The sequence below is a fragment of the Thalassophryne amazonica genome, chromosome 8, assembly GCF_902500255.1.
Source record: "Thalassophryne amazonica chromosome 8, fThaAma1.1, whole genome shotgun sequence".
NCBI classification, from domain to species: domain Eukaryota; kingdom Metazoa; phylum Chordata; class Actinopteri; order Batrachoidiformes; family Batrachoididae; genus Thalassophryne; species Thalassophryne amazonica.
In genome coordinates this window covers 76,582,946-76,610,830 of record NC_047110.1, presented here as the reverse complement: position 1 = coordinate 76,610,830, position 27,885 = coordinate 76,582,946, and the positions used below count along the sequence as shown (strand labels likewise).

At 40.3% G+C, this 27,885-nt stretch overlaps 2 protein-coding genes across 3 annotated transcripts in view; one reads left to right on the top strand and one right to left on the bottom strand.

Annotated features, from left to right (window-relative positions):
- The window catches only part of fbxl13 (F-box and leucine-rich repeat protein 13), a 37,931-nt gene extending 10,372 nt beyond the window's left edge, over nucleotides 1–27,559 (top strand). Inside the window, 15 exon segments of the mRNA XM_034175504.1 lie at nucleotides 1,185–1,273; nucleotides 1,345–1,514; nucleotides 10,095–10,147; nucleotides 11,106–11,206; nucleotides 11,666–11,704; nucleotides 11,706–11,787; nucleotides 18,999–19,085; nucleotides 19,215–19,335; nucleotides 19,421–19,583; nucleotides 19,699–19,818; nucleotides 19,912–20,035; nucleotides 20,130–20,210; nucleotides 25,667–25,801; nucleotides 25,902–26,065; nucleotides 27,400–27,559. Coding sequence (XP_034031395.1) covers nucleotides 1,185–1,273; nucleotides 1,345–1,514; nucleotides 10,095–10,147; nucleotides 11,106–11,206; nucleotides 11,666–11,704; nucleotides 11,706–11,787; nucleotides 18,999–19,085; nucleotides 19,215–19,335; nucleotides 19,421–19,583; nucleotides 19,699–19,818; nucleotides 19,912–20,035; nucleotides 20,130–20,210; nucleotides 25,667–25,801; nucleotides 25,902–26,065; nucleotides 27,400–27,559 — 1,689 coding nt within the window.
- LOC117515930 (leucine-rich repeat-containing protein 17-like) lies at nucleotides 829–11,955 on the bottom strand. 2 transcript variants are annotated; one of them, XM_034176719.1, is made up of 7 exons: nucleotides 11,728–11,955; nucleotides 7,681–7,837; nucleotides 7,113–7,589; nucleotides 6,694–6,911; nucleotides 5,194–5,349; nucleotides 4,661–4,802; nucleotides 829–4,566 (listed from the first exon to the last, which is right to left on the bottom strand). In XM_034176719.1, the coding sequence occupies exons 2-7, from the start codon at nucleotides 7,800–7,802 to the stop codon at nucleotides 4,284–4,286; spliced, it is 1,398 nt and encodes a 465-aa protein (XP_034032610.1). In that variant the 5' UTR covers nucleotides 7,803–7,837; nucleotides 11,728–11,955; the 3' UTR covers nucleotides 829–4,283. The 2 variants fall into 2 exon arrangements, with proteins under 2 accessions (XP_034032610.1, XP_034032611.1); XM_034176720.1 differs by having other exon boundaries at nucleotides 7,681–7,774.
- Nucleotides 27,560–27,885: the final 326 nt, after the last annotated feature.

The following is a 27,885-nucleotide window of genomic DNA, read 5'->3' as shown; positions in this document are numbered from 1 at the left end:
GAGACTGTGCACATACATCACAGTGGCACCTGCAGAAGCACCAAGGAGTGTGCTGTGGTTTGGGTGCCTGCTGTAACGGCAAAAACATTTCCAACAGGACACTCACTCATCTGAATTAAAGGCTTAGAGTTCAAAACTTATTTTAGCAGTTGTTGGCAGTCATTGTTTTAATTATTTTTGTAATAATGTGGCACAAAGGAAGGTGGACTTGTCTTTGCACATTTTATGTGAACTTCTTGAAATCTTATACTGGTCTATCTGAGGTTTTCACAAATTGTATTTATTTCACATTTTTCATACAATTGAGTGTTAGAGAAATGCATGCTATGACCATACAACATCAGGAAAAAATTTGCACAAATAAAACATGCATTTCAACTAAGCTGCTAAAATAAATAAGTAAAAGGCAGCAGAGGGCTGATGCATGCCCTGCCTGCTTTGCAGACTGAGGCATAAGTTTGTATGATCAATTGTGAATACTTATTGTCAGCAATACATGCAGTGAGCTTTGAGGAACCACACATTGTTTTGTTTTGAACTTTTTTGTTATGACTTCCTTGTAACTTTGTCATGAAGTTACTTACTATGTCATTCATACATTAATTCATTTTCTATACCCGATTACTCCAATCAAGGCTCATGGGGGGCCGGAGCATATCCCAGCAGTCATGGGGGTGATGCAGGGTACACTTTGGATAGGATGCCAGTCTGTCACAGGGCCTTGCTTATCTCAGTCAATCACAAATACTTAATAAATTATGAGTGTATGAGCAAATGTCGAGCCACATTGGTAGCAGAGATGTTATCAAATCTGAGTTTTTTTTTTTGTTTTTTTTTCTTCGTATTATGTTTTGCATGACCATAATGATCTTGAGTAGACCTTTGGCCAATCTGTTCTAAACGCTAAATCATCTGGAGATACTAGCCAAAGTAAGATTCCCACTAAGTTCAGTGAAAATACACACACAAACAATTACAATAATCTTATGCAGAGTAATTCCTACTATTTGGAGGAAACATGATATTATGTACAACCCATAACAGAAATACAAGTTCACTTAAAATAAGTGCATAAAATTTACTTTAATTTTGAAAAATAGGATTATTTTTGGTGTTTTTATATTTAAATGTTCCGTTGCATAAATAGATACATTTTTGGGATTTCCAACATTTGTTTTCTTTAGATCTTTCAGTATCTGCAATTACGAGACTGGATAAATTGTGCCGAGGTGTGTTGCACTTGGAAAGCCATCATCCAGTCAGGGACACTGGAGTCAGGTCAGTATAGTGAGAGTACTTGTTCATCTCATACAGTGTTGTTAAACATTAGACTTAAAACAACAGTATTGATCATCTTTCTTAATGTTTGTCATCTCAGATCAACTTTTCAGTGGAGAGAGAATGGATAACGGACAGCACAGTGAAGCAGATTCTGCAGAACTGTCGCCCGTTTGTGATCCGTATCAATCTGTGTAACTGTGCGAACCTAAAATGGACCCGTTTAAAATTTGTCAGTGAGTGTCTTGCACCATGTCAGTGTTTTTGTTGTCAGTGCTTATAATGCATGTTTTCAAGTTAACAATACAAAAACAAATTTTTAAAAATACTGAAATGTTGGGGGCGCTAGTGAGCAGCGCATGGAGCAAATGCATTTGCACGGGCTCCTCCATGGGAACCCTTAAAAATATAATTAGGCCACATTCATTTGTTTATTTATTGCAGAGCTTTTTTGCTTGCGATAGCTCGTCTTTTTTTTTTCCTTCACATTATTGGACCAGTTATGCCACCTAAAGCTACCAAATAGCCAGGTAATTTAGCATCAAGCGCTAGCAGTCCTAGTGCTAACAGACTTCAGGATGGTACAGATGATGACTTGGGCAACCTTCCACTCATCTGGGAAGAGTTCTCTGACAGAATCATCAGAATGATTATCATTTTGACATGCAGATCCTGTAGACTGTTCAAAGTTCTCAATTGGAAATTCTGGAAATGATATCAGCTGAAGGGAAGCTCAAGTAGTATGAATGTGAGTCAGTAGTGTCTTGAAGACAGAACACTACATGCAAGGAAAAACAGGAAGACTTTGAGGGATTACCACTGCAACACCTTGAAGATTTTCTATATACCAGAGCTGGAAGGGTATAGATCATCATAATATATCAAGACAATTCCACAACCTCTGGGAACTGACAGGTTTACTTCAGTGAAGATCATCAGTTGAGCTCACTGAGCCTTTTGATCACAATTAGATCAGTCATTGCTCGTATTCACTTCAAAAAAGAGGAGAAACACATATAACATCTTCAGAATTGTCAGTGACTGGATTGTAAAGGCTATAAAGTCTACATCATCCCAGACTACACAGCAGCGGTAATGAGGCAGCGGCGCAAGTTCACATAGGTCTGTGTTCACTGCAGCAGCTGAAGGTAGAACAAGGCCTCCTCTTTTCCATTACAGGCCAAGTCAAACATAATAGACAATGTTAAAGTCCAGGAAATGAAGGCGTGCTTGTGAAGGACCTCAAAACAGTTTTGTGTTTCATGGTAAGTTTTTTGTTTTATGGATGCTGACATTAGGTCATGGATACAAGACAAATTTGGCGACAAGTAGTCATTTTGGAATCTTATGATTAGTGGCTAAATGTTTGATACAGGGCAGCACCAGGTGGAATAGTGGTTAGCACTGTTGCCTCACAGCATGAAAGTGGTGGGGTTGAGTCCCACCTGTGGTCTTTCTGTGTAGAGTTTGCATGTTCTCTTTGGTGTTTGTTTGGGTTCTCTCAGGGTGTTCTGGCTTCCTCCCACATTCAAAGACATGCAGGATAGGTGGACTGGAAACTCTGAATTGTCCGTAGGTGTGCGTGCGGGTGTGAATGTGTTTGTCTGTTTGTGACCCTGGAATAGACTAGCATTCTGTCTAGGGTGTACCCCACCTCATGCCCTGTGACTGTAGGCTCCAGCCACCCCGTGACCCTTAATTGGAGTAAGTGGTTGACAATGAATGAGTGAGTTATGTTTGATACACAGTTGAAATCTACTGGAGTTGGAGTTGTGTGGTTGAGCAATCTGTTGTGTTGTCTTACATGTTGCGATATCAGATGGGGTTTACCCCATCCATGTACTCAGCTCAAATTAATAATACACCAGCAGCTGTTTTGCCATAGACACTGTTGCCTTTCTAGAATTTACAACTAAACCAGAAAACTGTTTTTCATGTTTTGCTGCTTACACATCAAACTTCATCTGACTTAATTTGTCAAAGCATTTACATTACCTTGATGGCACTGCCAGTGTCAGGGAGGCTTGGGGCTCCATTATGAAATTAAGATAAGGACGAGTCATTGTCTAGTATTTGGAAGTGTTCCATTAATCCAAGCTACCAGCTTATACCGTTAAAGTATTATGCAGGTTGCATTTCTCTAAAACCAAACTAAATGCAATATTTGGTGCTATGTTGCCCAGTAGGTGATAAATGTCATGTTGCCAAAGGGTCTCGCACCTTCTGGCCAGTATTTCATAATTTTTGAGTATTTGGCTGGGAGACTGTTTTGGAAAACCAGGAGCTGTGTATGCGTTTCTTCTTGTATGAATGGAGTTGTGCCAGGAAGGTCATCTGGTCTAAAATGTTTACAAATTTTCAATGTGGATCTTGACTAGAACCACTGTGGTGACTCTGAGCAACCAGTAGCCAGTTTAAAGCAAAGCAAAAAAATGAATGTTTTTCTTGTATTTCTTTTTTAGTCTAGCAATTGTTGGTTGCTTTGATTTAAGGAAGACTCTTCCCAAACATGAAAAACAGGCTCTTATAGTGGGGGCGGTTACAGCCAAATCGTTAATTCTGTCTTGCTTCAATAAATGAATGAGCAAGATGCTTCTCTTTGCGAGGATGGAGCAGGCCTGCTCCGGCCACCAAAATGTTTTTGGATGTGCCTGTGTTTGGAATTTTACTGTGAATGTGTGTATTTTATAGAGTGTATTTGACATGTCTACATTTTACTCTTAATGTTCTTCCTTTTTGTTTGTTTGGATAAATGTTTGTGTATTGTGGACTATGTTCTATTTCTGAAAATTTTAAAATAACAATAACAATAATAATAACTGATCCTCTTTTTATGAAATGTACAATACAGAAAAAAAAATCATAAGATCATTGAAAATTTTACACCATCTGATGCAGACTGCTTTGGAAATACTGAAGGGAAATGAAAAACGCGGTGTGTGTGTGGTGGGGGGGGCAGGGTAAAGCCTTTTCAGAGTCAGTTGTAGGTCAGTTTTTCACTTCAGTTACGACAGCCTGAAGATCTCATATTTCTGCGGTTTCCTTAAGTGGCTGGGTTCCAGCTCCTCCTCCAGCTCTCCCTGCAGTTCCAGAGGTGTGTTCCAAAGTTGGGGGTCCGTATGGCCTTGATCCATTTTGCTGTGCTGCCTGTCCTTTGGACACTCTCTGTTGTAGGAATGCACATACACCTCCACACTGTCACTAGCGTGTTCCGGAGGGGAGTGACAAATCAGGCCGGTGTACCTCACTCCTGGGTGAAGGTGCAGCCAGTACACGATGTAGTGGATGCTGAAATAAATGCATTAGTTAATTAGGAGGGTTTTTTCCCCAAAATATAAACAACCAAAGACTTTATTACACAAATTCAAGAAGACCAGCCCACCTATAGTTGCACACCCAAGGGTTTCCTCCCAACTTTAGCTGTGACAAGAAGTAAAGGTCTTCCAGAACGCCGTACTGGACAGTGTGCAGGTTGTTGTCAGACAGATCCAGCTCACGTAAGTGCAGGAGCCCAAACAGGGAAGCTGGAAGAGCGACAAAGAAAGTGATTGATGCATGCATCCCTTCACTTGTTTCTTCCTTTCAGCTGGCCATCAGTATACTTCTGTTTAGACAGATCTGATTCTGTTTATTAAATGAGAAAAGGAAAACCCGCATATCCAGTCACACTCATGCAGGAATGTGTAGGCTGGCTCTCAACTTGTGTCAGCACGACTTGAGTACCACAATCACATCACAGACCCTCTTATCTTCCCCCAAAATACTGTAAACGGAAGAGAAGATGACAGTAGTTGTGTAAAATGTTGTAAGCAGTTTGGCTGTCCACACTATAATTATGAACTGAAGGAGAGTTCCTCTTTAGTTGTGTAGAACTGTAATCACTGATTGTGATGCAGTAAAACAACAAGCTTATACCTGTGTTGATGTGCTCCATGTGGTTATGGCTGAGGTTGAGGGTTCTAAGGCTCCTCGCATTTTGGAAGTCTTTGGCTTTGAGATGACTGATGGAGTTATGGGACAAATCCATATGAACTATATCCTCTGGAATACCCAAAGGCACCTCGGTTAGACCTAAAGTTCATAAAAAAGGGAAGATTTATTGATTATTTCATCACTTGGAGTTGTTTTACTGCTGCAAGAATTTTTATTGCGTTTTATAGATGTGCAGAGGTGTATCTGTATGTGTCAAAAGTGTTGAACTTGCACAGACATTCACTTATCTCGGCAGTGACATTCTTGTCTTTTGGTTAAGGAGAGATGCCTGGGAAGATCTTAGTCATGAGATTGGTGGACAGAGGTGTTTGGTGATACTGGTATCTTTGCAGGAGAACAAAGGCCCACGTTTTTAGGGTCTTGGTGCTTCCTGTCTGACTGTATGGCTGTGAAATGAGGACAGTAGCCACTGATCGAAGGTAACGACTTTATGTCATTGGTGATAGGTCTTTGGGGGATCATTGGGTAGCGCTGGAATGACTGTGTCAAACAAGCTCTTAGTTAGTGAGAAATAAATGAGAAATACCACTTGCATTGTGAGGAAGTTTCGGCCATGTGGCACATATATAATCCAGCACATAGATGTCTCCGGTGTTTTGACACATTATGAACCACTTGGAAAATTTTAGTTCAACAAACATAAACCAATTTATATTAACTTCATCAAAAACATACTTTCACGTAAGAGGGCCCCAGCAGCTGGAGAAGGATAAGTGAACGTCTAGGTTTCACCTGGCTGTGACAGATAGATGGTTACGTTTGAGAGGTGGGGATGCATTGGTTGTCTATCTGGGTGGCTGCCATTCAGGACCCAAGGCAGTACCATGATGCGGTGGATGTGGTGACGCATGACACAGCACATGTTCCTAGACTTGACTTCATGTACGTTTTCAGTTTTATTGCTAATATTATGGTATTTTTAAAATCTATTCCATTCACATCTGTTGAACGAAGGCAGATTTAAGCCACATGTCTAGACACAATATGAATTCCATAGTGAAATCCAGAGTCAGAGTTCCTGCCAGTACCCTGAGGCTGCACATTGTTTGATGTACTCTGCTCTTACAGTGTGTGAAAATGTGTTTGATGAAGTTAATATAAATTGGTTTAAGTTTATTGAACTAAAATTTTCCAAGTGGCTAAACTGGACTCAGAGGCAATGTAATCGAGCACATGATATTTTTAAAGAAAACACTTCACAAGCCCAAGGTCCTCCTCCAGTTCTGTGTCTGGCCCTGAAAAAACTGTGGCATGTCTGCTATTCAATTATAAAGACTTCTCTGATGTGGCCCTTAAAATATTTTTCCTAACCCCTTGATTGCATAATAACACGTGTGCTGAATTTGTGAAAACATGAGCCACAGGCGTGGTACAGTACAATCAATCAAACTGATTTAAAGAATAAAAGCTGACTGAACTCACCTCGGTTGCTGCAGTCTGTCCATAGTTGGGGGAACAGGTACGTGTGGCAAAATGTGGTGGCATCTGGTTTGGTGCGAATTGCACTGGGCTCTATGAGGTCTATGATTGGCTCTGTTTCATCACCCTGTGAGTCATTGCCCGGGTCTGCCTCCTTGCAGAGTATTTCGGCGTCAACCTTCTTCAACTTCATGCCTTTGAGCCTGCTAGGCTCTGCACACCTAGCATGAGAATTACACAGTAAAGTTGCATTTATTTAAGTTACAGTTTCAGTAAACTTCACTACTTCAGCAGTTTAGCTGGAAAACAGCTGACGACTTTAATGCTGTGGTGTGTTCATCATTGTCAGACTATTACACTGTACATTAATGAGATCTGTAACATATTGCGCTCAGTTGCAGGCTTTTTGACAAATCAATCACCTGGCATGCCTTCCTAGGTTACGGTTGCTTGGCACCTGAAGGGTTCGTATGAGACTGTCCATTGAGCAGAGGCAGTTCCAGGGATTGTCATACAGACGTAAGAAGCGAAGGTGTGGCATGGGGATGAGGGCCTCCTCGCTCAGTGTCCTCAGGTGATTATGCTGCAGCAGCAGGTTTCGAAGGCGTGGTAGACCCTGGAAAGCATCATCTTCCACCAGTGAGATCTGATTCTGTTGCAAATCCAGACTGATTAAGCTTTCAAATCCCAAAAAGGCCCCATTAGGAAGGACTTTGAGCTTATTACGGGCTAACAGGAGGTGCTTTGGTTGTTTCGACCAGATCTGAGAGGTGGGAATGGATTTGAGGCGTCTGTTCTGACAGTCCACATAGACGTCTCCAGATTGCGTAGATTCTGAGCAGTCAGGTATGATGTGCTTGGACAGGCCTGATCGGCTGTGGCGCCCGTTACCTCTTACCCTGACAGATTTCAAATAACAAAAAATGTATTTGTCATATTTATTGATTACTAGAGCAAATTGATAAATAGCACACTCGAGAAAAGTTGCACCTGTCTCGAGCCTGTTTGCGTTGAACACCCTTGAGACCCCGCCCCCTGCCCATTCTCATTTCAGCTAGTGGGAGCAACAGGAGGGTCAGGGAGACTAGGAGGAAAAAGGAGGTCACACGCATCCTGAGCCTTGCAGGAGTTGTCGTTTCAGTAAGAACTGAGAAGTGTCAGATGAAAGTCCAAGAAAGAGACAGAATGTGAAACAGAAGCGAAAGTTAAAGGTCAGCAGTAATTGTAGATGAAACACAGGCGGCTGTCACCCCGCAAAAAAAAAAAAAAAATTTACAAGGGAGTGCATTATGTAAGAAATACTCCTGAACTGAATGATATGTACAGCTTTAAATCTCACCAGACAACTTCCAGATGCCAGTAAATGTATACGTACATACATTCATACATACATTGCAACCGGAAATTATTCACAGCCCTTCACTTTTTCTACAGTGACATTACAGCCTTAATCCAAAATGGATGACATTCATTTTTTTCCCTCAAAATTCTACACACAACACCCTATAATGACAATGTGCATTTTTTTAGATATGCAAATTTATATATATATATATATATATATATCACCCTAATCATTTTTTTTTTTACAGTGTATTGTAGGATTTTTAAATACAATAAAATAATAAACAAAGACTGCATGTGCCTTAGATTTTATGTTATACTGTACTAGAGCTCTTGGTGAAATTCTATTTTACCTGCATTAATGGTAAATGTCCACCAGGTGGTAATATTGCTCCATTTCAAGAACCTTGAGGACAGGCTGTTCTGTGTGTGTGTGTGTGTGTGTGTGTGTGTGTGTATATGTATGTGTGTGTGTGTATATGTGTGTGCGTGTAGTGCCTTGTAAAAGTATTCACCCCCTTGGGCATTTAAACATTTGAATTTATTTATACCATTACCAACACAAAAAGGTAATTCTGGTTTGTTTTTATAAAAATTTCTAAATTTATCTTCCTTAAACTATAAATGAGAGTGAAAATCTACAAGTTGATATTGTGGTGAGTTATGTGGATGTGGAAGCTCTGAGCTTTTCTGCACTCTGCCACAAGGAGGTGTTGCTTTATTTTTCAACGCTCAACAACACAGACAGTGGTGGAAAGCATCAAAAACGATATACTTTTCACTTATGGTGGCAACAGGACACTTAACTAAAATTGACTAAGCCAAATGAACTACAAAACAATAAATCAATAACACTAACCACACTGTTAAACTAACATGAAATAATAACACTTAAAACTCCAGACCCTGAACTCCCATAATGCATTGCAGCATAACGACCAGCCCAGCGATCACTACAGTTATCAAAGCCCACTTTGGTATAACACATGTAGATCATTGGTTTTGTTGCCAGTTTTCTTCAGACAAGTCAGGGGATGGATATGTACATAAACATTTCGAAGTCATTGTGTCTTGGACCTAATTTACATCACTCTTTAAGAAATACATACAGCACTGGAGGAGGCAGTTCTCAAAAACTAAGTTCACTGTGCAAGAAGGAGACAAGTGAGGAAAGCCACCATAATCACCCAAACAACCCTGAAAATGTTATAGGCTTCTGTGGCTGTGATTTGAGAAATTGTGCACAGTGCAAGTTTTGAATTTTGTATCACCAGTTACACAGCTTCATGGTGAAGTGGTCCTTCATAGTGAAGGATGTCCTTACAAAGAAAACTTGAAAGTTCAGCTACAATTTGCCAGAAGGGAATTCAGAGATGCAAGCCTAGAATTGATCTATTTTGTTGAAAGTAAATCCTTCTCTGCTCCACTCCACTATGAAGCTATGAGTGGTGATGCTAAATGAAAAACTTGCACTATACAACATTTCTTTAATCGCAGCCACAGAAGCCTATAGCTCTTTCGGAGTTTTCTTGGTGGCTTTCCTCACTCTTCTCCTTCTTGCACAGTCACTCATATTTTTGAGAACTGTCTACTCCACACAGATTTACCATAGAGTGCCATACTGTTTGTATTTTTTCTTAATAGATGTAAATTAAGTCCAAGACATATTCAGTGACTTGGAAAGGTTCATGTGTCCATCCCCTGACATGTCTGAAGAAAACTGGCAACAAAACTAATGATTTACATGTTATATCGGGGGGTATGCAACCTGTCATCTTGGCATTGAAATTTTTAATTAATTTATGTCAAGTTGTAGAGATTTGCTTTCAGTTTGAGTTCAAGGAGGATAATTTTAAAAATTTTAATATAGAGGAGCTTGAATTACTTTTTGTGTAAAATGGCATAAATTAAAATGTGTAAAAGCTCAAGGGAGTGAATACTTTTGCAGGGCACTGTATAGAGTGTTCAAAAACCACAATATCTTTATATCTGTAGCTAAGGAAGTTCTAAACTATAAATATGTCTTTTGTTGAATGTTTGCCTTCTTTCTGCTTTATTAGGTGAATGTAGAAATCTGCAGGAACTCAATATATCAGAGTGTGACAATATCACTGTAAGTACAAAATTAAATCTGTAGATCATGTGTGGATACTTGCATATTCATAATGTTATTAATAGGAAGGTAGGTAAATTAAGGTGCATAAATTAAATTTGACTTGTGGTGGATAAAATGACCTGTTTTGCCACTCATCAAATGGAGCAGTCTGGCTTTCACTTAGCTTGTCTGGGTCCTCAGTGATAGAGAGCAAGAGACCTGGGAAAATCTTCTGGAGTCATTGAGTGTTTGCTGATGCCACTACCTTTACAGGAGAATGAATGTCCTGGTCTTTAGGGTCCTGATGTTTCTGCTCTTACCGTATGGTTGTGAAAACCAGTAACCTAAGCCAACAACTCAATGTTTTTGCTACTATGTCTCTTCGGAGGATCCTTCAGTGCCGCTGAATTGACTTTGTGTCAAATGCTTACTTAGGGACATAATCAGATGCACCATTTGCATTGTGACAGAGCATCAGCTATCACATTTTGGCCATGTGGCACATTTCTCTGGGCATGACCCACCATGCAGGTGTCTGTGTTGAGACGCCCCATTGGCTGGAGAAGATCAAGGGGATGTCCACATTTCACCTGGTTATGGCTGATAGATGGCCAGTTTCAAGAAGCAGAAAACCTGCCTGGAGGTTCTCATCCAGGACCTGTGGTGGTTTTCTGGTGTGGTGGATGCTGTGAAGCACCAGCACAGCACATGCTCCTAGACCTGAGCTGTGGGTAAACATTAGTTCTGTGCTTAAAAAAATACATCAATAATAAGAGCAGTTATGATGCGTCTGATCAAAAGTTAAACTTTGGTTTAAAAAATTTATGCAAATGGACTGTGAAAAAAAATTCATTGAAAATGTATGTTTAGAGATGACACTGTGGCATGTTGCATTTGCTTATAACAGGTTTCCTGTAACAGATATAGCTTGGTGAGAGCATAAACTCTAGGTGACATCTGAATCTGTCCTGTTTAGGATATGATGCTTCAGCGAATCCTCGAAGGCTGTCCCAGTTTGCTCTATTTAAACCTTTCATATACGCTTGTGACAAACACAACATTAAAACAACTGTCCAGGTAAATCTCCACAGTTACGTACATGTTGACAGTGAATGAGATTAGCCTTGATTTGTGCTCTAAACTGTTGTCCAACTCATTCATCATGTGACCATTTCATGAAACTTTTCCTGCGCAATACTTTATTTTTAGCCTGGCTTCCTACCCCTAAATTCCCAGAATTAGCCCCATTTCTGTTTCTTCACGGTTAAGCTCGCTGCCAGCTTGGCCATTTCTTAGAAGCACAGATGTGGTATGGAACACGACTTGGACTGTGTGATTGCCGTGTTAATCCACATTTAAGTGTCAGCTTTCTCTCAGTGGTTTTCTCCTTCTCTCTCATGGATTGTAATATTTTAACAAGAACTTGCACATGTATTGAACTTTATGCTTTTTGTTATTGCTAAAATGACACAGAATTCCAAGCTGCACAAAGATAAAACACAAATAATGCTTTACTTTCTTACTTCAACTTGTCAGGACGTGTCTGAACCTTCAGTACCCGAGTCTGGCTTACTGTCACAGATGAAGGTTTCAAATACCTGTCCGCTGGGAATGGTTGTCACAATCTCATCCACCTCAACCTCTCCGGCTGCACTCAGGTCAGTTGGTTGTGCTCCACGTGGTTTGGCTCTTATGTTCTCCAGTCAGATTCAGCTGCTGCCAGAGCTTTTTTTTGTTGTTTTGCTTCCTGTGACTTGAGTCCACCTTGGATAAAACTAGTCACTCCTCTGTCTTATCCAGTGTGTGTCTACACACTTGTTTCTACCTGTGCACTTGTGTTTGTGCTCAGTTCTCCCAGAGCTCTGAGGGAATGAAGACAGATCTGTAGGAGGGAGAGAGAGCATAAAAGGCACATGGCCAATTGGAGGGTTGGGATTGTACCAAAAGGAAAAAAAAAGCTTTGGCCCACCCACTCACCATGTACTCTCTCTGTAACAGAACACACATTCACCACAACATATAAACAGTCTTTGCTCTGGAACTGTGTTCATTTATCCCCACAATGGTTTGGCTTTAATAAATACTTTAAATATTGTGCAAAATCTTTTTATCTGTTGTTTACAGTTACTTGTGGTTGGGGTTTAATGATAAACATCCCTAAAATGCACAGTGCTATGCCTTTGCATATAGATGCAACCCTGCTGTAAGAAACATTTAGGTTTGAAATGGCTCATTTTAGTCTTCTGTGACAAACGTAAGAGCAGCACATTGGCTGTGGTTAGCATTGGTGCCTCACAGCAAGAAGGTCCTGGGATCACTTCCTACCTGATCCTTTGTGTGAGGGGTTTGCGTGAGTTCCTTTCAGGTGTTCCAGCTTCCTCCCACTTCCAAATAGTACAATAGATAACTGTGAGAATCGTTCAAATCCGCTTACAAGCACCAAAATTTGACTGTGTGTACCTTTTGGTACATATTGTAGAAAAATAATGTTAGCCATTTGGATTTTCAATAGGGGGCCAAGTAGGGGTCACTTGAAGAACTGTATAGGGGTAAAAACAAATGTTCCAGTCATTTTGAAAGCTATACCACATTATGTGTCTGATCACAAAGATTCCAAAAAGGTATAGTTTGGACTACCTATAACTGAATGTTATGGGGTAAAAACAGCAAGAATGGTGACAAAGGTCAGTTTCAGTTTGTACATGGGTCAAAAGTTAAAGTTGCTCCAGTTTTGGTAAAACGTGGTGTAAATTATTGGTTGAACTAATAGGATTAACAAATGGAATAGTTCTCACTGTGTTGAATGTTTGGTCTCCAAAGTAAAGGTCAAACAATGTTTGACCTTGTAACATGATAACTAAGCATGACACATGGTGCAAACTATTCCTTTTTAAAATCCTACTAACTCAACCAATAATTTACATTATGTTTTACCATAATTGGAGTAACTAACTTTTGACCCCTGTACAAACTGAAAGTGACCTTTGACACCATGTTTGCTGTTTTTACCCACAAGTCCAGAACATTCAGTCACAGATAGTCCAAACTATACCTTTTTGGAATCTTTGTGATCAGACACATAATGTAGTATAGCTTTCAATATGATTGGAACATTTTTTTGACTCCTATGCAGTTCTTTAATTGACCCCTACTTGGCCCCCTATTGAAAATTCAAATGGCTAATGTTGTTTTTCTAAAATGTACCAAAAGGTATACACAGTCAAACTTTGGTGCTTGTAACCAGATTTGAAGGATTCCTCTGCAAATATTCTGTTATCTGCTGCACTAAAAGACATGCAGGATAGGATAGGTGTAGGTTAGTAGGTTTGTTGATAAAGTAGTGTTCAGAATAATAGTAGTGCTAGTGACTAAAAGATTAATCCAGGTTTTGAGTATATTTCTTATTGTTACATGGGAAACAAGGTACCAGTAGATTCTCACAAATCCAATAAGACCAAGCGTTCATGATATGCACACTCTTAAAGCTATGAAATTGGGCTATTAGTTACAAAAAGTAGAAAAGGGGGTGTTCACAATAATAGTTGTGGCATTCAGTCAGTGGGTTCGTCAGTTTTGTGGAACAAACAGGTGTGAATCAGGTGTCCCCTATTTAAGGATGAAGCCAGCACCTGTTGAACATGCTTTTTTCTTTGAAAGCCTGAGGAAAATGGGACGTTCAAGACATTGTTCAGAAGAACAGCGTAGTTTGATTAAAAAGTTGATTGGAGAGGGGAAAACTTATACACAGGTGCAAAAAATTATAGGCTGTTCATCTACAATGATCTCCAATGCTTTAAAATGGGCAAAAAAAAAAAAAAAAAAAAAAAAAGATGCGTGGAAGAAAACAGAAAACAACCATCAAAATGGATAGAGGAATAACCAGAATGGCAAAGGCTCACCCATTGATCAGCTCCAGGATGATCAAAGACAGTCTGGAGTTACCTGTAAGTGCTGTGACAGACGCCTGTGTAAAGCAAATTTATTTGCAAGAATCCCCTGCAAAGTCCCTCTGTTAAATAAAAGACGTGCAGAAGAGGTTACAATTTGCCAAAGAACACATCAACTGACCTAAAGAGAAATGGAGGAATATTTTGTGGACTGATGAGAGTAAAATTGTTCTTTTTGGGTCCAAGGGCCGCAGACAGTTTGTGAGACGACCCCCAAACTCTGAATTCAAGCCACAGTTCACAGTGAAGACAGTGAAGCATGGTGGTGCAAGCATCATGATATGGGCATGTTTCTCCTACTATGGTGTTGGGCCTATATATCTCATACCAGGTATCATGGATCAGTTTGGATATGTCAAAATGAAGAGGTCATGTTGCCTTATGCTGAAGAGGACATGCCCTTGAAATGGGTGTTTGAACAAGACAATGACCCCAAGCACACTAGTAAATGAGCAAAAGCTTGGTTTCAAACCAACAAAATTAATGCCTCGCAGATGTGAAGAAATCATGAAAAACTGTGGTTATACAACTAAATACTAGTTTAGTGATTCACAGGATTGCTAAAAAAGCAGTTTGAACATAATAGTTTTGAGTTTGTAGCATCAACAGCAGATGCTACTATTATTGTGAACACCCCCTTTTCTACTTTTTTTACTAATAGCCCAATTTCATAGCCTTAAGAGTGTGCATATCATGAATACTTGGTCTTGTTGGATTTGTGAGAATCTACTGAATCTACTGGTACCTTGTTTCCCATGTAACAATAAGAAATATACTCAAAACCTGGATTAATCTTTTTAGTCACATAGCACTACTGTTATTCTGAACACTACTGTATTTGGCCTCGCGATAAACTGGCGACCTGTCCAGGGTGGACCCCGCCTCTCTCTCAGTGACCACTGGGACAGGCTCCAGCTCCCCTGTGACACATGCTGGCAATTTGTGACACACCTAATGAAGCTGTGTGCAATTCTGACACACCAACACAGTGTCTGCAAGAAAGTAGGTGTCCACTCTCTAAAGGGAGACAGGGTGTGGCAAGCTCCCGCTACTTTCCATTTTGTGCAACAGGCACAGAAGTGTCAATTTTTTTTTTCCAGAGTTTTTCAGTAGTTTGAGACAGAGATAAACACTGTTAGGTAAATTAAATATAAATAAATTAAACTATCACCATGAGGACTCCTATCTGTCTCTGAGCATTTTAGTATTACAGATTCACACTGGTTTCCCATGCTATTACAGCTTGAATTAAGTTCTCACCTGCTTCAACTCGATTTGGATCAGACCCCTCCCAGGTCCTGGCGTGTCTGAAGAATGCCCTCCTGCCACAAGCCTGAATAGATAGCTGGATAATTGAATTGTTGCCTGTTGTGCATATGTGGTTTGCACTGTGCCACAGCTGTAAACCATTTGCCATTTTTGTACATAACTCTGCCCCATTCCACTTAAAAAAAAAAAAAAAAAAAAAAAAAAAAAAAGCATCATCTCGATGTTTATGAGGTATTTTGACTGCAAATTTTAATATCTTTTATTTAAAACATCTGCGTGTGCATAAAACCCACATGTACACCTTTTCCCATGCATGAACTGGAATTTATAAAGGAGGAAGGTGCGGTGAGAATGTGGGCACCTCATACATTCTTCAGACCAGGCTTACACACAATGTTCTGAGCAAATCAAGTCTGATAAAAAGAGGGAGAAAAAATGGCAAGATTATTTGTTCTCTCTCTCACACACACACACACACATTTATATTGCATACAATTACTGTTCACAAATTGAATTATTACATTTTGTCAGGATTTGCTCCTGCCCAGGTCTTGACCTTTTTATTTTCCATCAGCTTTTCTGTATTGATATATTTTACTTGGTTTTTGATCATCTGTTTATTTTGCTTTTTTCACAGCTTATTTCTGTTCTTCACACATCAGCCACACATTTAGTGCCATTCCAGTTTTGTTTGTCTTTAATCCATTGTTTTTGATTTTGTTCATGATTGCTTTGGTCACAGTTTTTATTTGGCACATTTACCAGTGAAGTGTTAGTTTAATTATCTTGTGTTTTGTACTTTTTCCAGTCATCAGCTGTCCTAGTTTGTTTTGATTTACCTGATACCTTCTTTTCAGTTTTAGCCATTTGTCACCTGTTGTTGTTCTGTTCATGTTAAGATTCCATTCTATCTAGTGTTTCTTGTTTGTTTTTGGTCTGGATATTTTAGTATTATTAGTTTATGGATTCTGGTTATGTCACTGCACTCCCCTGTCAGTTCTGCCTCATCTTTGTTCCTCATGTTTCACACCCAGTTTAATCTGTATCACTGTCACACCCTCAGATCACTACACTCTCTTGCCCTTCACCAGTACTTCCTTATTCTTGTTGGCCACGTCCTGTTTTGTTTGTCTTCTGCTTTCCCATTTGTCAGTTTACTCTCTTGCCTTGTCTCTTTATCTTTGCCCACTTCCTGCCAGCTCACCACACCTGTTTTCCATCACTGTCTAATTATTCACCATGCATTTAAGCCCTGTGAGTTCTGTTTGAAACTGCTAGTTCATTGATTCTCATGTCTTCATACCAGCTCTTCAGCTCTTGATCTATGTTCCTTGTTTTGTACTTTATTGCCTCACCGTGCCTGACCGTGCTTGTTTCCTGGACCTTGTTTTTGTCTCTGCCCACTCACTGCTGTTTGCCGTGCTCTCAACCTTAGCCTGTTAATTCTTGACAACGCCATTGCCTTTTGCCTGCCTGTACCTTCGCCTCGCTGACTGCTTCTTTGTGTACCAGACCACTGCCTGCATTTACCATAAAGCCTTTGATATCCTACTACCTGTTTGAGAGTCTGCATTGTGCCTCCTATCATCTGCTGTGCTCAACTGCTCTGAAATCCTGACGCATTTTAATCAGGCCTCCTATTGTTTTTTATTCATTGATTGATTGGAGGTGTGGTAACAAGAGCCATGCACCATGCATGAGTTGATCGCCTCTGTTACTTCTCCCATTCAGTAGATTTTCTTTTCTTTGTGAAATCGAGACAAGGACAGTCTGTTTACCTTTTTTTTTAAAAATGTACTTCTGCATTTTTTATTTCTGCATTGTTCTTCACTGTGTGACAGAATGGATCTGTCTTTTGCGTGAGAGTCACAGATCACCAGTGTTAAATTAATGCTGCCAGTGTACATATGTTCCCACTTTAGCCAGAGTGTTAATTTAAGACTTTCAGTGTCAGTTATACACTGGTGATTTTACTGTGTAGCTTGCATGTGTAAATGAGTTTTGACGGTGTTTCTACATTAATTCATGGGAAAGGTTGAGATTGGACAGTGCATGCGTGTACATTTCAACGACCCCTGACAGTTATAAAGGAGAACAGTGCGTACATACAGCATTATACCGAAGGGTCACCTAATTCACCAAACTCACGGTTGGGTTTGGATGATGGTTTTTAGTCACAGACTGGATATCTTTCACATTAAAAAAACAATCTAGACAAATATAACTGCTGCGGTGGCACACCACTTTGCAAAACTCTGGAAAAGTCATTTAGGGCATAATCCTGTTGTGTCTGATTTGCAGACGTTCATGCTGGATTTTAGTCACACAAATGGATATTCTGCATATCATCAGACACAACAGGATTATTCCCATTCTAATCCACTCATCACTCACTCATCTTCAACCACTTTTCCAGGTTCGGGTAACGGGGGCAACAGCTCCAGCAGGGGACCCCAGACTTCCCTTTCGCAGGCCACATTGACCCGCTCTGATTGGGAGATTCTGAGGCGTTCCCAGGCCAGTGTGGAGATATAATTTCTCCACCTAGTCCGGGGTCTCCTCCCAGATGGATGTGCCTGGAACACCTCCCTAGCGAGGCGCCCAGGGGGCATCCTTACCAGATGCCCGAACCACCTCAGCTGGCTCCTTTCAGTGTGAAGGAGCAGCGACTCTACTCCAAGCCCCCCATGAATGACTAACCTTCTCACCCTATCTCTAAGGGAGACACCAGCCACCCTCCTGAGGAAGCCCATTTTGGCCGCTTGTACCCGCGATCATTTGCATAGTTTATTTTTCTGTAACTAATTCAGCTGACGAAACATTGTGAAAGGGTGTGGTCAGCTCATCAAAGCGTACCGTGGCAACAGCGTCTTCATGCCATACTGAAAATTCTGAGCAGACCCACAGATTTCTTCATCTCGTCAGCTGCATTGAGTTAAATCCATCAATCAATCCAGTTAAACTCATTAAAACCACACTTTTCGGGACCATCATCTCTGTACTAGTTTCTGTCTGTCTCAGGTGACAGCATCATTGTTGACACCTGCGCAGTAATGTGGTCAGTGGGCGGAGTAACACATCAAATGTGAAACGGTTTTAATATTTTGTCACCGTCCACGTGATAATTTATGGTCTGAAATCTCACATGATTAACCAATCAGATTCGTGGAAAAAATGTAATTGGATTAGTTGTTTCCCAAAGCTCAGTCAATGTTCAGCCACCTTGGCTCCACCCACACTTGGCTCAATGAGCTCAGGATGGTACAGGGAGAATGTGATGTACACACTGTCCTCAACTGTTGATCATTCGAAATGATTTTTTTTCATGCTTAGATCCTGACCTGCGTTGAGCTGTCTGCTTTTAAAAACATGCTCCATTTATGTGAGCACACATCTCCACCTCTGCATTGAGATTTACATAATTATTGCTTTGAAAACATTCACTGTGACAATCAATCTGTATCTCACTATTATGTAAATTTTGCAGTTAATCCACGGTTCATATGCAAGCCAAACTGTGAGGCGGGTCCGTATAAATCATGGTTCAACCGCAATCCTTTAAACCACTAGTTGTAACTCAGAGTTTTATAAATGAGCCGCCTGGTGATACAACCTAGACCCATATTTTCCCGTCCTTCTGTTTCTTTTACCAGATGATGGTGAACGGATTCAGATACATTTCTAATAGCTGCCCTACACTCAAAAAAATTGTGATCAATGACATGCTCCCTCTGTCAGATGTGTATTGGTAAGCATATGGAACATTGTTTTTAATTACATTTTTTGCAGTTTCAGCGGCGAATCATAAAAATTGATCATGAATAAAATGGGACCAAGTTTCTTTGTCAACTTCACTCACTGTCTGACAGGCGCTGACAGCCAGATGTCACTGTCTGTCTTCTGTTTCGCTATTGGGTGCTCCTCACCTGTCAGACACGGCCTTCAAAGCCATTGCTGAAGTATCCAAACTTAAGACTTTCAGTATAGAAGGTGTGGTCATTTAATTCTATATGCACATGAAAAGCTGTAATACTGGCCTCATGTTTGACTGTTAAACACTCATATTTGCTTTTAGGAAACGACCACATAACGGACATCAGCTGGAAGGCCTTGTGTCATAGCTCAAGGAGTCTCTGCAGACTCCATGCTGCACAGTGCCCCAGGATGACTAATGCCACCCTCAAATCTGTTGCCACCCTGAACAACCTGCAATATCTGGACATCTCACATTGCAACAAGTGGGTTTGTAGTTGTTAAAGTGGATTACTCCATAAATCTATCATTACAATTAGTGGTGGGGTTTTTTTTCATGACATTGCTTGGTATAACGCGTGCGCAGTCTCCGTATTTCAGTGTAACTGATAACGGGATCCGGTACCTAACCGAAGGGTCTTTTAACACCAAACTGCGAGAGCTGAATGTGAGTCATTGCAGCAACATCAACAACATCTCTGTCATGAGGATTGCACAAAGGTACACCATGCACGTGCCCACACAATCCTAGCTGTGGTCAGCCGTACCACATTCTAGCTCTTTTATGTATGTGTGGGCATGCACACTTCTCAGGTTCTGCAGGCTGTACCATCTCAACTTGAGTTACTGTGAGAGACTGACTGACATTAGCCTGGAGTGGCTGAGTGGCGGCTGTATATCCTCTCTTGATATGAGCGGTTGCAACATCCACGATCAGGTGCTGTGCGTCTGCTTGTTCTTGCCTTTATATATTCCATGTGTGATTAAAAATAATAACCTCTGGCCACTAACTCTGTGTGTTGTGTTTTTAGGGACTGGCCACTCTTGAGGGTATTTGCTTGAAGAAGCTTGTTCTTGCAGAGTGTGTTTGTATCACAGACGCTGGCATTGAGGTACAGATATAAGAAGAATTTAGGTACAGGACTGAATATGGTGTGAAAATGATTTACAGTTTTAATGGGTTATTTTCCTAATGTCAGCAACTGACAAAACTATCCAAACTAAATTCTAGCAGTGCACTCCATATGAAATATTGTTTATTATTTCCACTTGTAATTTGATGATAGGACCTTTGTCCTAAAAGCAACTAAAGACTCTACTTTTTAAACAGGCTTTTCATGGCCAATAATCTTTTAGTACTGAGTGTTTTACTGTATATTTTTATTGTTTTACCTTGTAAAGCGCTTTGTGACCCCTGTCTGGGAAAAGCGCTATATAAAGTTTACTTACTTACTTTGTATTTGTCGAAGGTATGAGTGGTTTTAGCAGTTACTACATCAGACCTAAATTATTTCTATCTAATGTTCAGGCATCCTTATGTCTTGCCCCATGAATCTACTTGTACTATTTTCCCAGCTATCTCTTTGATATAAAACAGTCAGACTAAGAGGTGAAGTAAGTCTCATATAATCACTGAGGCCCATTGATGCCGGTGCTTTTGCTCGGATTCTGCAGTGTGAAGTCTGAGTCTATAACTCTCCCTGGATAGGACTCCAGTCCAATAGAGTTTACTTCCCTAGCCTAGGGTGATCATATTTTGATTACCGAAACCCAGGACATTTGACCTGGTGTTGGAGACTGAACAGCCCCCCTACATATCGGGCCCCCTGCCTTCACTGTGCATGCGTTATTTAGGAATGTTAGCAGTGATTAACCAATTAACGCCTCATCTCTGCTTAACTGACTTTAGAATGATTTAAGAGGTTTTCCTTAGTCATCTGATGGTTAATAATCACATTATTCCCTTTGATCGGTTTGAGTGTTGAGCCAGACTCAGTGAGTCAGTCTCAGACGTGCTGGTGTTGTGCTGTGATTGGTCCTCCGTCTTTTATTACGAAATAATGCAGAATTTTTGTGGAAATGATTGTTGTACAAAAGCTTCAGAGATCTGTCGCTGAGATAGATGATGACTGGAGTGCAGTTTTAAGCAGAAACAAGGCGATAATCGGTGAATCAGTGCTGATGCTCCGAAATGACGCATGCGCAGTGAAGACAGGGGGGACCAATCAGACCACGACACCACCCATGAGATACTCAAATGATACTCAGAATTTCCTCAGAGATGCTCAAAGATGAAAAACAATGAAAACCAGGACATTTTCATCACTTTCTAAAAAAAAACCCAGGACAGCCAGATCAGGATGTGAAAACAGGACATGTCCTGGGAAAACAGGATGTCTGGTCACCCCTACCGTAGCCAATGCTGTACCCATTTGCAGCTGGGTGGACTGAAACAGTCGGTGTAACAGGTAACATGACTGGAAATCAAACCTAGGCCTACATTTCGGTAGTCCAGCTCCTATCCTACTGAGCTGCCTCAGTGGATGGGAGAAAGCTCATTTGACTTGCCAGCCCCCATGCTGATCAAACAGTTGTGTGGAGGTTGACCGTGTTGTTCAGTCTTCTGTCTGCTCAGTGAGAAAAAGATCAATCAATCAACTTTTTTCTTATATAGCGCCAAATCACAACAAACAGTTGCCCCAAGGCGCTCCATATTGTAAGGCAAGGCCATACAATAATTATGAAAAACCCCAACGGTCAAAACGACCCCCTATGAGTAAGCACTTGGCCACAGTGGGAAGGAAAAACTCCCTTTTAACAGGAAGAAACCTCCAGCAGAACCAGGCTCAGGGAGGGGCAGTCTTCTGCTGAGACTGGTTGGGGCTGAGGGAAAGAACCAGGAAAAAGACATGCCGAGAAGGGGGGCAGAGATCGATCACTAATGATTAAATGCAGAGTGATGCATACGGAGCAAAAAGAGAAAGAAACAGTGCATCATGGGAACCCCCCCCACAGTCTACGTCTAAAGCAACATAACCAAGGGATGGTCCAGGGTCACCCGATCCAGCCCTAACTATAAGCCTTAGCGAAAAGGAAAGTTTTAAGCCTAATCTTAAAAGTAGAGAGGGTATCTGTCTCCCTGATCTGAATTAGGAGCTGGTTCCACAGGAGAGGAGCCTGAAAGCTGAAGGCTCTGCCTCCCATTCTACTCTTACAAACCCTAGGAACTACAAGTAAGCCCGCAGTCTGAGAGCGAAGTGCTCTAATGGGGTAATATGGTACTACGAGGTCCCTAAGATAAGATGGGACCTGATTATTCAAAACCTTATAAGTAAGAAGAAGAATTTTAAATTCTATTCTAGAATTAACAGGAAGCCAATGAAGAGAGGCCAACACGGGTGAGATATGCTCTCTCCTGCTAGTCCCCGTCAGTACTCTAGCTGCAGCATTCTGAACCAACTGAAGGCTTTTTAGGGAACTTTTAGGACAACCTGATAATAATGAATTACAATAGTCCAGCCTAGAGGAAATAAATGCATGAATTAGTTTTTCAGCATCACTCTGAGACAAGACCTTTCTGATTTTAGAGATATTGCGTAAATGCAAAAAGGCAGTCCTACATATTTGTTTAATATGCGCTTTGAATGACATATCCTGATCAAAAATGACTCCAAGATTTCTCACAGTATTACTAGAGATCAGGGGAATGCCATCCAGAGTAACGATCTGGTTAGACACCATGCTTCTAAGATTTGTGGGGCCAAGTACAATAACTTCAGTTTTATCTGAGTTTAAAAGCAGGAAATTAGAGGTCATCCATGTCTTTATGTCTGTAAGACAATCCTGCAGTTTAGCTAATTGGTGTGTATCCTCTGGCTTCATGGATAGATAAAGCTGGGTATCATCTGCGTAACAATGAAAATTTAAGCAATACCGTCTAATAATACTGCCTAAGGGAAGCATGTATAAAGTGAATAAAATTGGTCCTAGCACAGAACCTTGTGGAACTCCATAATTAACTTTAGTCTGTGAAGAAGATTCCCCATTTACATGAACAAACTGTAATCTATTAGACAAATATGATTCAAACCACCGCAGCGCAGTGCCTTTAATACCTATGACATGCTCTAATCTCTGTAATAAAATTTTATGGTCAACAGTATCAAAAGCAGCACTGAGGCCCAACAGAACAAGCACAGAGATAAGTCCACTGTCCGAAGCCATAAGATCATTTGTAACCTTCACTAATGCTGTTTCTGTACTATGATGAATTCTAAAACCTGACTGAAACTCTTCAAATAGACCATTCCTCTGCAGGTGATCAGTTAGCTGTTTTACAACTACCCTCTCAAGAATCTTTGAGAGAAAAGGAAGGTTGGAGATTGGCCTATAATTAGCTAAGATAGCTGGGTCAAGTGATGGCTTTTTAAGTAATGGTTTAATTACTGCCACCTTAAAGGCCTGTGGTACATAACCAACTAACAAAGATAGATTGATCATATTTAAGATTGAAGCATTAAATAATGGTAGGACTTCCTTGAGCAGCCTGGCAGGAATGGGGTCTAATAAACATGTTGATGGTTTGGATGAAGTAACTAATGAAAATAACTCAGACAGAACAATCGGAGAGAAAGAGTCTAACCAAATACCGGCATCACTGAAAGCAGCCAAAGATAACGATACATCTTTGGGATGGTTATGAGTAATTTTTTCTCTAATAGTCAAAATTTTGTTAGCAAAGAAAGTCATGAAGTCATTACTAGTTAAAGTTAATGGAATACTCGGCTCAATAGAGCTCTGACTCTTTGTCAGCCTGGCTACAGTGCTGAAAAGAAACCTGGGGTTGTTCTTATTTTCTTCAATTAGTGATGAGTAGAAAGATGTCCTAGCTTTACGGAGGGCTTTTTTATAGAGCAACAAACTCTTTTTCCAGGCTAAGTGAAGATCTTCTAAATTAGTGAGACGCCATTTCCTCTCCAACTTACGGGTTATCTGCTTTAAGCTACGAGTTTGTGAGTTATACCACGGAGTCAGACACTTCTGATTTAAAGCTCTCTTTTTCAGAGGAGCTACAGCATCCAAAGTTGTTTTCAATGAGGATGTAAAACTATTGACGAGATACTCTAACTCCCTTACAGAGTTTAGGTAGCTACTTTGCTCTGTGTTGGTATATGACATTAGAGAACATAAAGAAGGAATCATATCCTTAAACCTAGTTACAGCGCTTTCTGAAAGACTTCTAGTGTAATGAAACTTATTCCCCACTGCAGGGTAGTCCATCAGGGTAAATGTAAATGTTATTAAAAAATGATCAGACAGAAGGGAGTTTTCAGGGAATACTGTTAAGTCTTCTATTTCCATACCATAAGTCAGAACAAGATCTAAAATATGATTAAAGTGGTGGGTGGACTCATTTACTTTTTGAGCAAAGCCAATAGAGTCTAATAATAGATTAAATGCAGTGTTGAGGCTGTCATTCTCAGCATCTGTGTGGATGTTAAAATCGCCCACTATAATTATCTTATCTGAGCTAAGCACTAAGTCAGACAAAAGGTCTGAAAATTCACAGAGAAACTCACAGTAACGACCAGGTGGACGATAGATAATAACAAATAAAACTGGTTTTTGGGACTTCCAATTTGGATGGACAAGACTAAGAGACAAGCTTTCAAATGAATTAAAGCTCTGTCTAGGTTTTTGATTAATTAATAAGCTGGAATGGAAGATTGCTGCTAATCCTCCGCCCCGGCCCGTGCTACGAGCATTCTGACAGTTAGTGTGACTCGGGGGTGTTGACTCATTTAAACTAACATATTCATCCTGCTGTAACCAGGTTTCTGTTAGGCAGAATAAATCAATACGTTGATCAATTATTATATCATTTACCAACAGGGACTTAGAAGAGAGACCTAATGTTTAATAGACCACATTTAACTGTTTTAGTCTGTGGTGCAATTGAAGGTGCTATATTATTTTTTCTTTTTGAATTTTTATGCTTAAATAGATTTTTGCTGGTTATTGGTGGTCTGGGAGCAGGCACCGTCTCTACGGGGATGGGGTAATGAGGGGATGGCAGGGGGAGAGAAGCTGCAGAGAGGTGTATAAGACCACAGCTCTGCCTCCTGGTCCCAACGCTAGACAGTCACAGTTTGGAGGATCCAAAAAAAATTGGCCAGATCATGAACAGCCCATGTAGAAGGAAGAGCCCTCATTCATTTTGAGTAATAGATGATTACTAATGCATCATGTGTTTGGAAATACAAATTACTGCATTAGACCTAGGCTCTCTCTTGTGGTACATTTGATTCAGTCATTGACTTTCTATTCATTTATGTAAATTATACTGCAAAGAATGCACAAAATAATGCACAAAATACTAACAGCATCTCAACTTAAAAACATCTGCCAGGTATAACAATAATAATAATAAAAAATTAAAAAGTGTACACACACACACAAAGCAAAGCAGACTGACTCTGAATTCTGTCAAACACACCATGATGGAGGATTGTCGGCTTTCACAGTTCACATCCGAGTTTGTCCTCTCACTTGTTCTTTATGTTGGCAGAAGATGTGTCAGAATGTGATGGCTTTGGAACACGTGGACGTGTCTCACTGTGTAGCTCTGCCTGACTCAGCTATCAGAGCACTTACGTGTTGCTGCAGAAGTCTTCTCAGTCTGCGGATAGCAGGCTGTCCAAAGGTACACATTCAGACTCACAGACTGGCTCAGTCTGAGTGTTTAAAAACTATTTCCCATTTCAATTTTCCGTCAGATTTTCCACCTTTCCAATGACCTTCAGATGACTGATATGGCCGTGCAGTATCTGACAAGTGGAGCTCCGTACCTTCAAGAGCTTAATGTGAGCGGCTGTGTTCTTCTGACAGATCGTACTCTCCGCCTCTTAGAAACATGTCATCTTCCGCTTAGGACCTTTGAAATGTCCTACTGCTGGGGCATCTCCAAGTAAGACAAAATGGATATTGCAGACTTAAGTGAGCTTAAATATGTACATTTTCACCTCCCTGGATGCTATTGTAATATTTAGCAGGCAGGTAATTTTATCAGGTTATGAGACTTGGCTCTGAAATATTTGATGTCATTTAATAATAGGTGAATTGACTTTTTTGGTTGGCATTAAAAAAAAGAAAAGCTTAATAGAAACAGCCCAAGCGACTTACTTTTCTAGAAATTTCCAAATTACTCTGGAAAACTGACAGCTCTTTCTAGTGAAAACAACACATTACATGATAACACCACAATCTGCAATAACTCAATAAAATAGAAAGAATTTTTACTTCATTATGAATAACACCCACATTATTTAATAATCTGGTGCATTTTGTAATAAAGAGCGTGTGTATACGCTCCCAGTGTGTAGTGAGTACCTTGTATGGCAACACCCTGACATCGGGGTGAATGTGAGGCATTACTGTAAAGCGCTTTGAGTGTCTGATGCAGATGGAAAAGCGCTATATAGATACAGTCCATTTACCGTTATTTATTTATCATGCTGCTTGTATTTCTTCATGATTAGTAACCAGTGCAGGGAATATGTTACTTTCTTCTTTCCTTTTAGACTGGACATACAGTGACCTGGATAAATGTAGGCTTAATAAAACTGTATAGACCTATACGTCCGTGTATGTTGAAAGAAGACAGATTATACAGTTCAGTTTTTTTCCCCCGCTGGACAAAGGCCTGAAGGATTTTGTCATGGCGATTTCTGTCTCTGTCCATCTGTCTGTCCTAAAAAAAAGGGTAAGCATTCTGAAATCAACTCCTCTCATACTTTTAGGACGAATTTTGCAAAACTTGGTACAAGTCCTTGTTATAGGTTAGTAATAAGCATATTATAATATTGTGCAAGATTCACACATTGTGTTAGTTATGGCCCTTGTTTGACAAACCTAGACACGACCAGTTTCATGAGTTGATCTGTCACATATACCTTGAAATGTTACCAGAATGTAGCAAGTACTTGTGCCAAACCAGCATTTGCCAGCAGGGATATTGTGCTTTCAGAGCACTCGTTTAAGTTTGTAGCTATATATATAGAGCCATCACCCAGAAGTAGCCTGATATGCTTCATTACCAACCCTGCATCATTATAAAATAAGGAACCGCTTGTGAGCAATTGCTGTCCTGAAATTCCTCGTATAAGGGAAAAACTCCTGGAAAAGGATTTCTTAAAAATAGTTCGAGCCCTGATAACAAGTGAGGGGAACATATATTTATTGCAGCTCGAAAAATATAACTGTACAGCTGTTTTTACTGCTACTGAATGTGTGTTCTTTCAGGCTGGCTGCTTTGAAGCTTCAGTCACGTGTGCAGCACTGGGAGCACAGCAGTGATAAACACGAACACAAGCCAAAAAAGAAGTCCTCACAAGACCTCTTAACAGTTCAGGAGCAGCAGAGGATGACACAAGGAGGTGGGATGATGCAGAGCACTACATAACTCCTGAGTTAAAATGAATAAATCAATCAAATGTAGTGTGACATTATTTTAGACACAGCTGTCCTTGGCACATTAAACTGCAGCCAGTGTGTACTTGGTCCTCCATCTTGCAGGAAGGTTTTTTTTTTTTTTTTTATGGTGGCAGTTTGGTACTCTAGCCAACACAAATGCAATTTTTAGTTTTTGTGTGCTAGAAGAATTGAGATCATCAACAGAAAAGCATGTTGCACTTTCATAATGAGTCTTCATGTTTATTAAACATAGAAGTACAGTGGGGTAAAAGTATTTAGTCAGCCCCTGATTTTACAAATTCTCCTCCTTAGAAA

What these genes read in the sequence shown, in the direction of transcription:
- LOC117515930 (XM_034176719.1), bottom strand. Translation starts at nt 7,802, where the DNA reads ATGCGTGTGACCTCCTTTTTCCTCCTAGTCTCCCTGACCCTCCTGTTG. An exon ending in CATGGAGCACATCAACACAG is followed by an intron (nt 4,803 to 5,193) that starts GTATAAGCTTGT and finishes TCGCTCTTCCAG; the next exon opens with CTTCCCTGTTTGGGCTCCTG. An exon ending in CCTTGGGTGTGCAACTATAG is followed by an intron (nt 4,567 to 4,660) that starts GTGGGCTGGTCT and finishes CATTTATTTCAG; the next exon opens with CATCCACTACATCGTGTACT.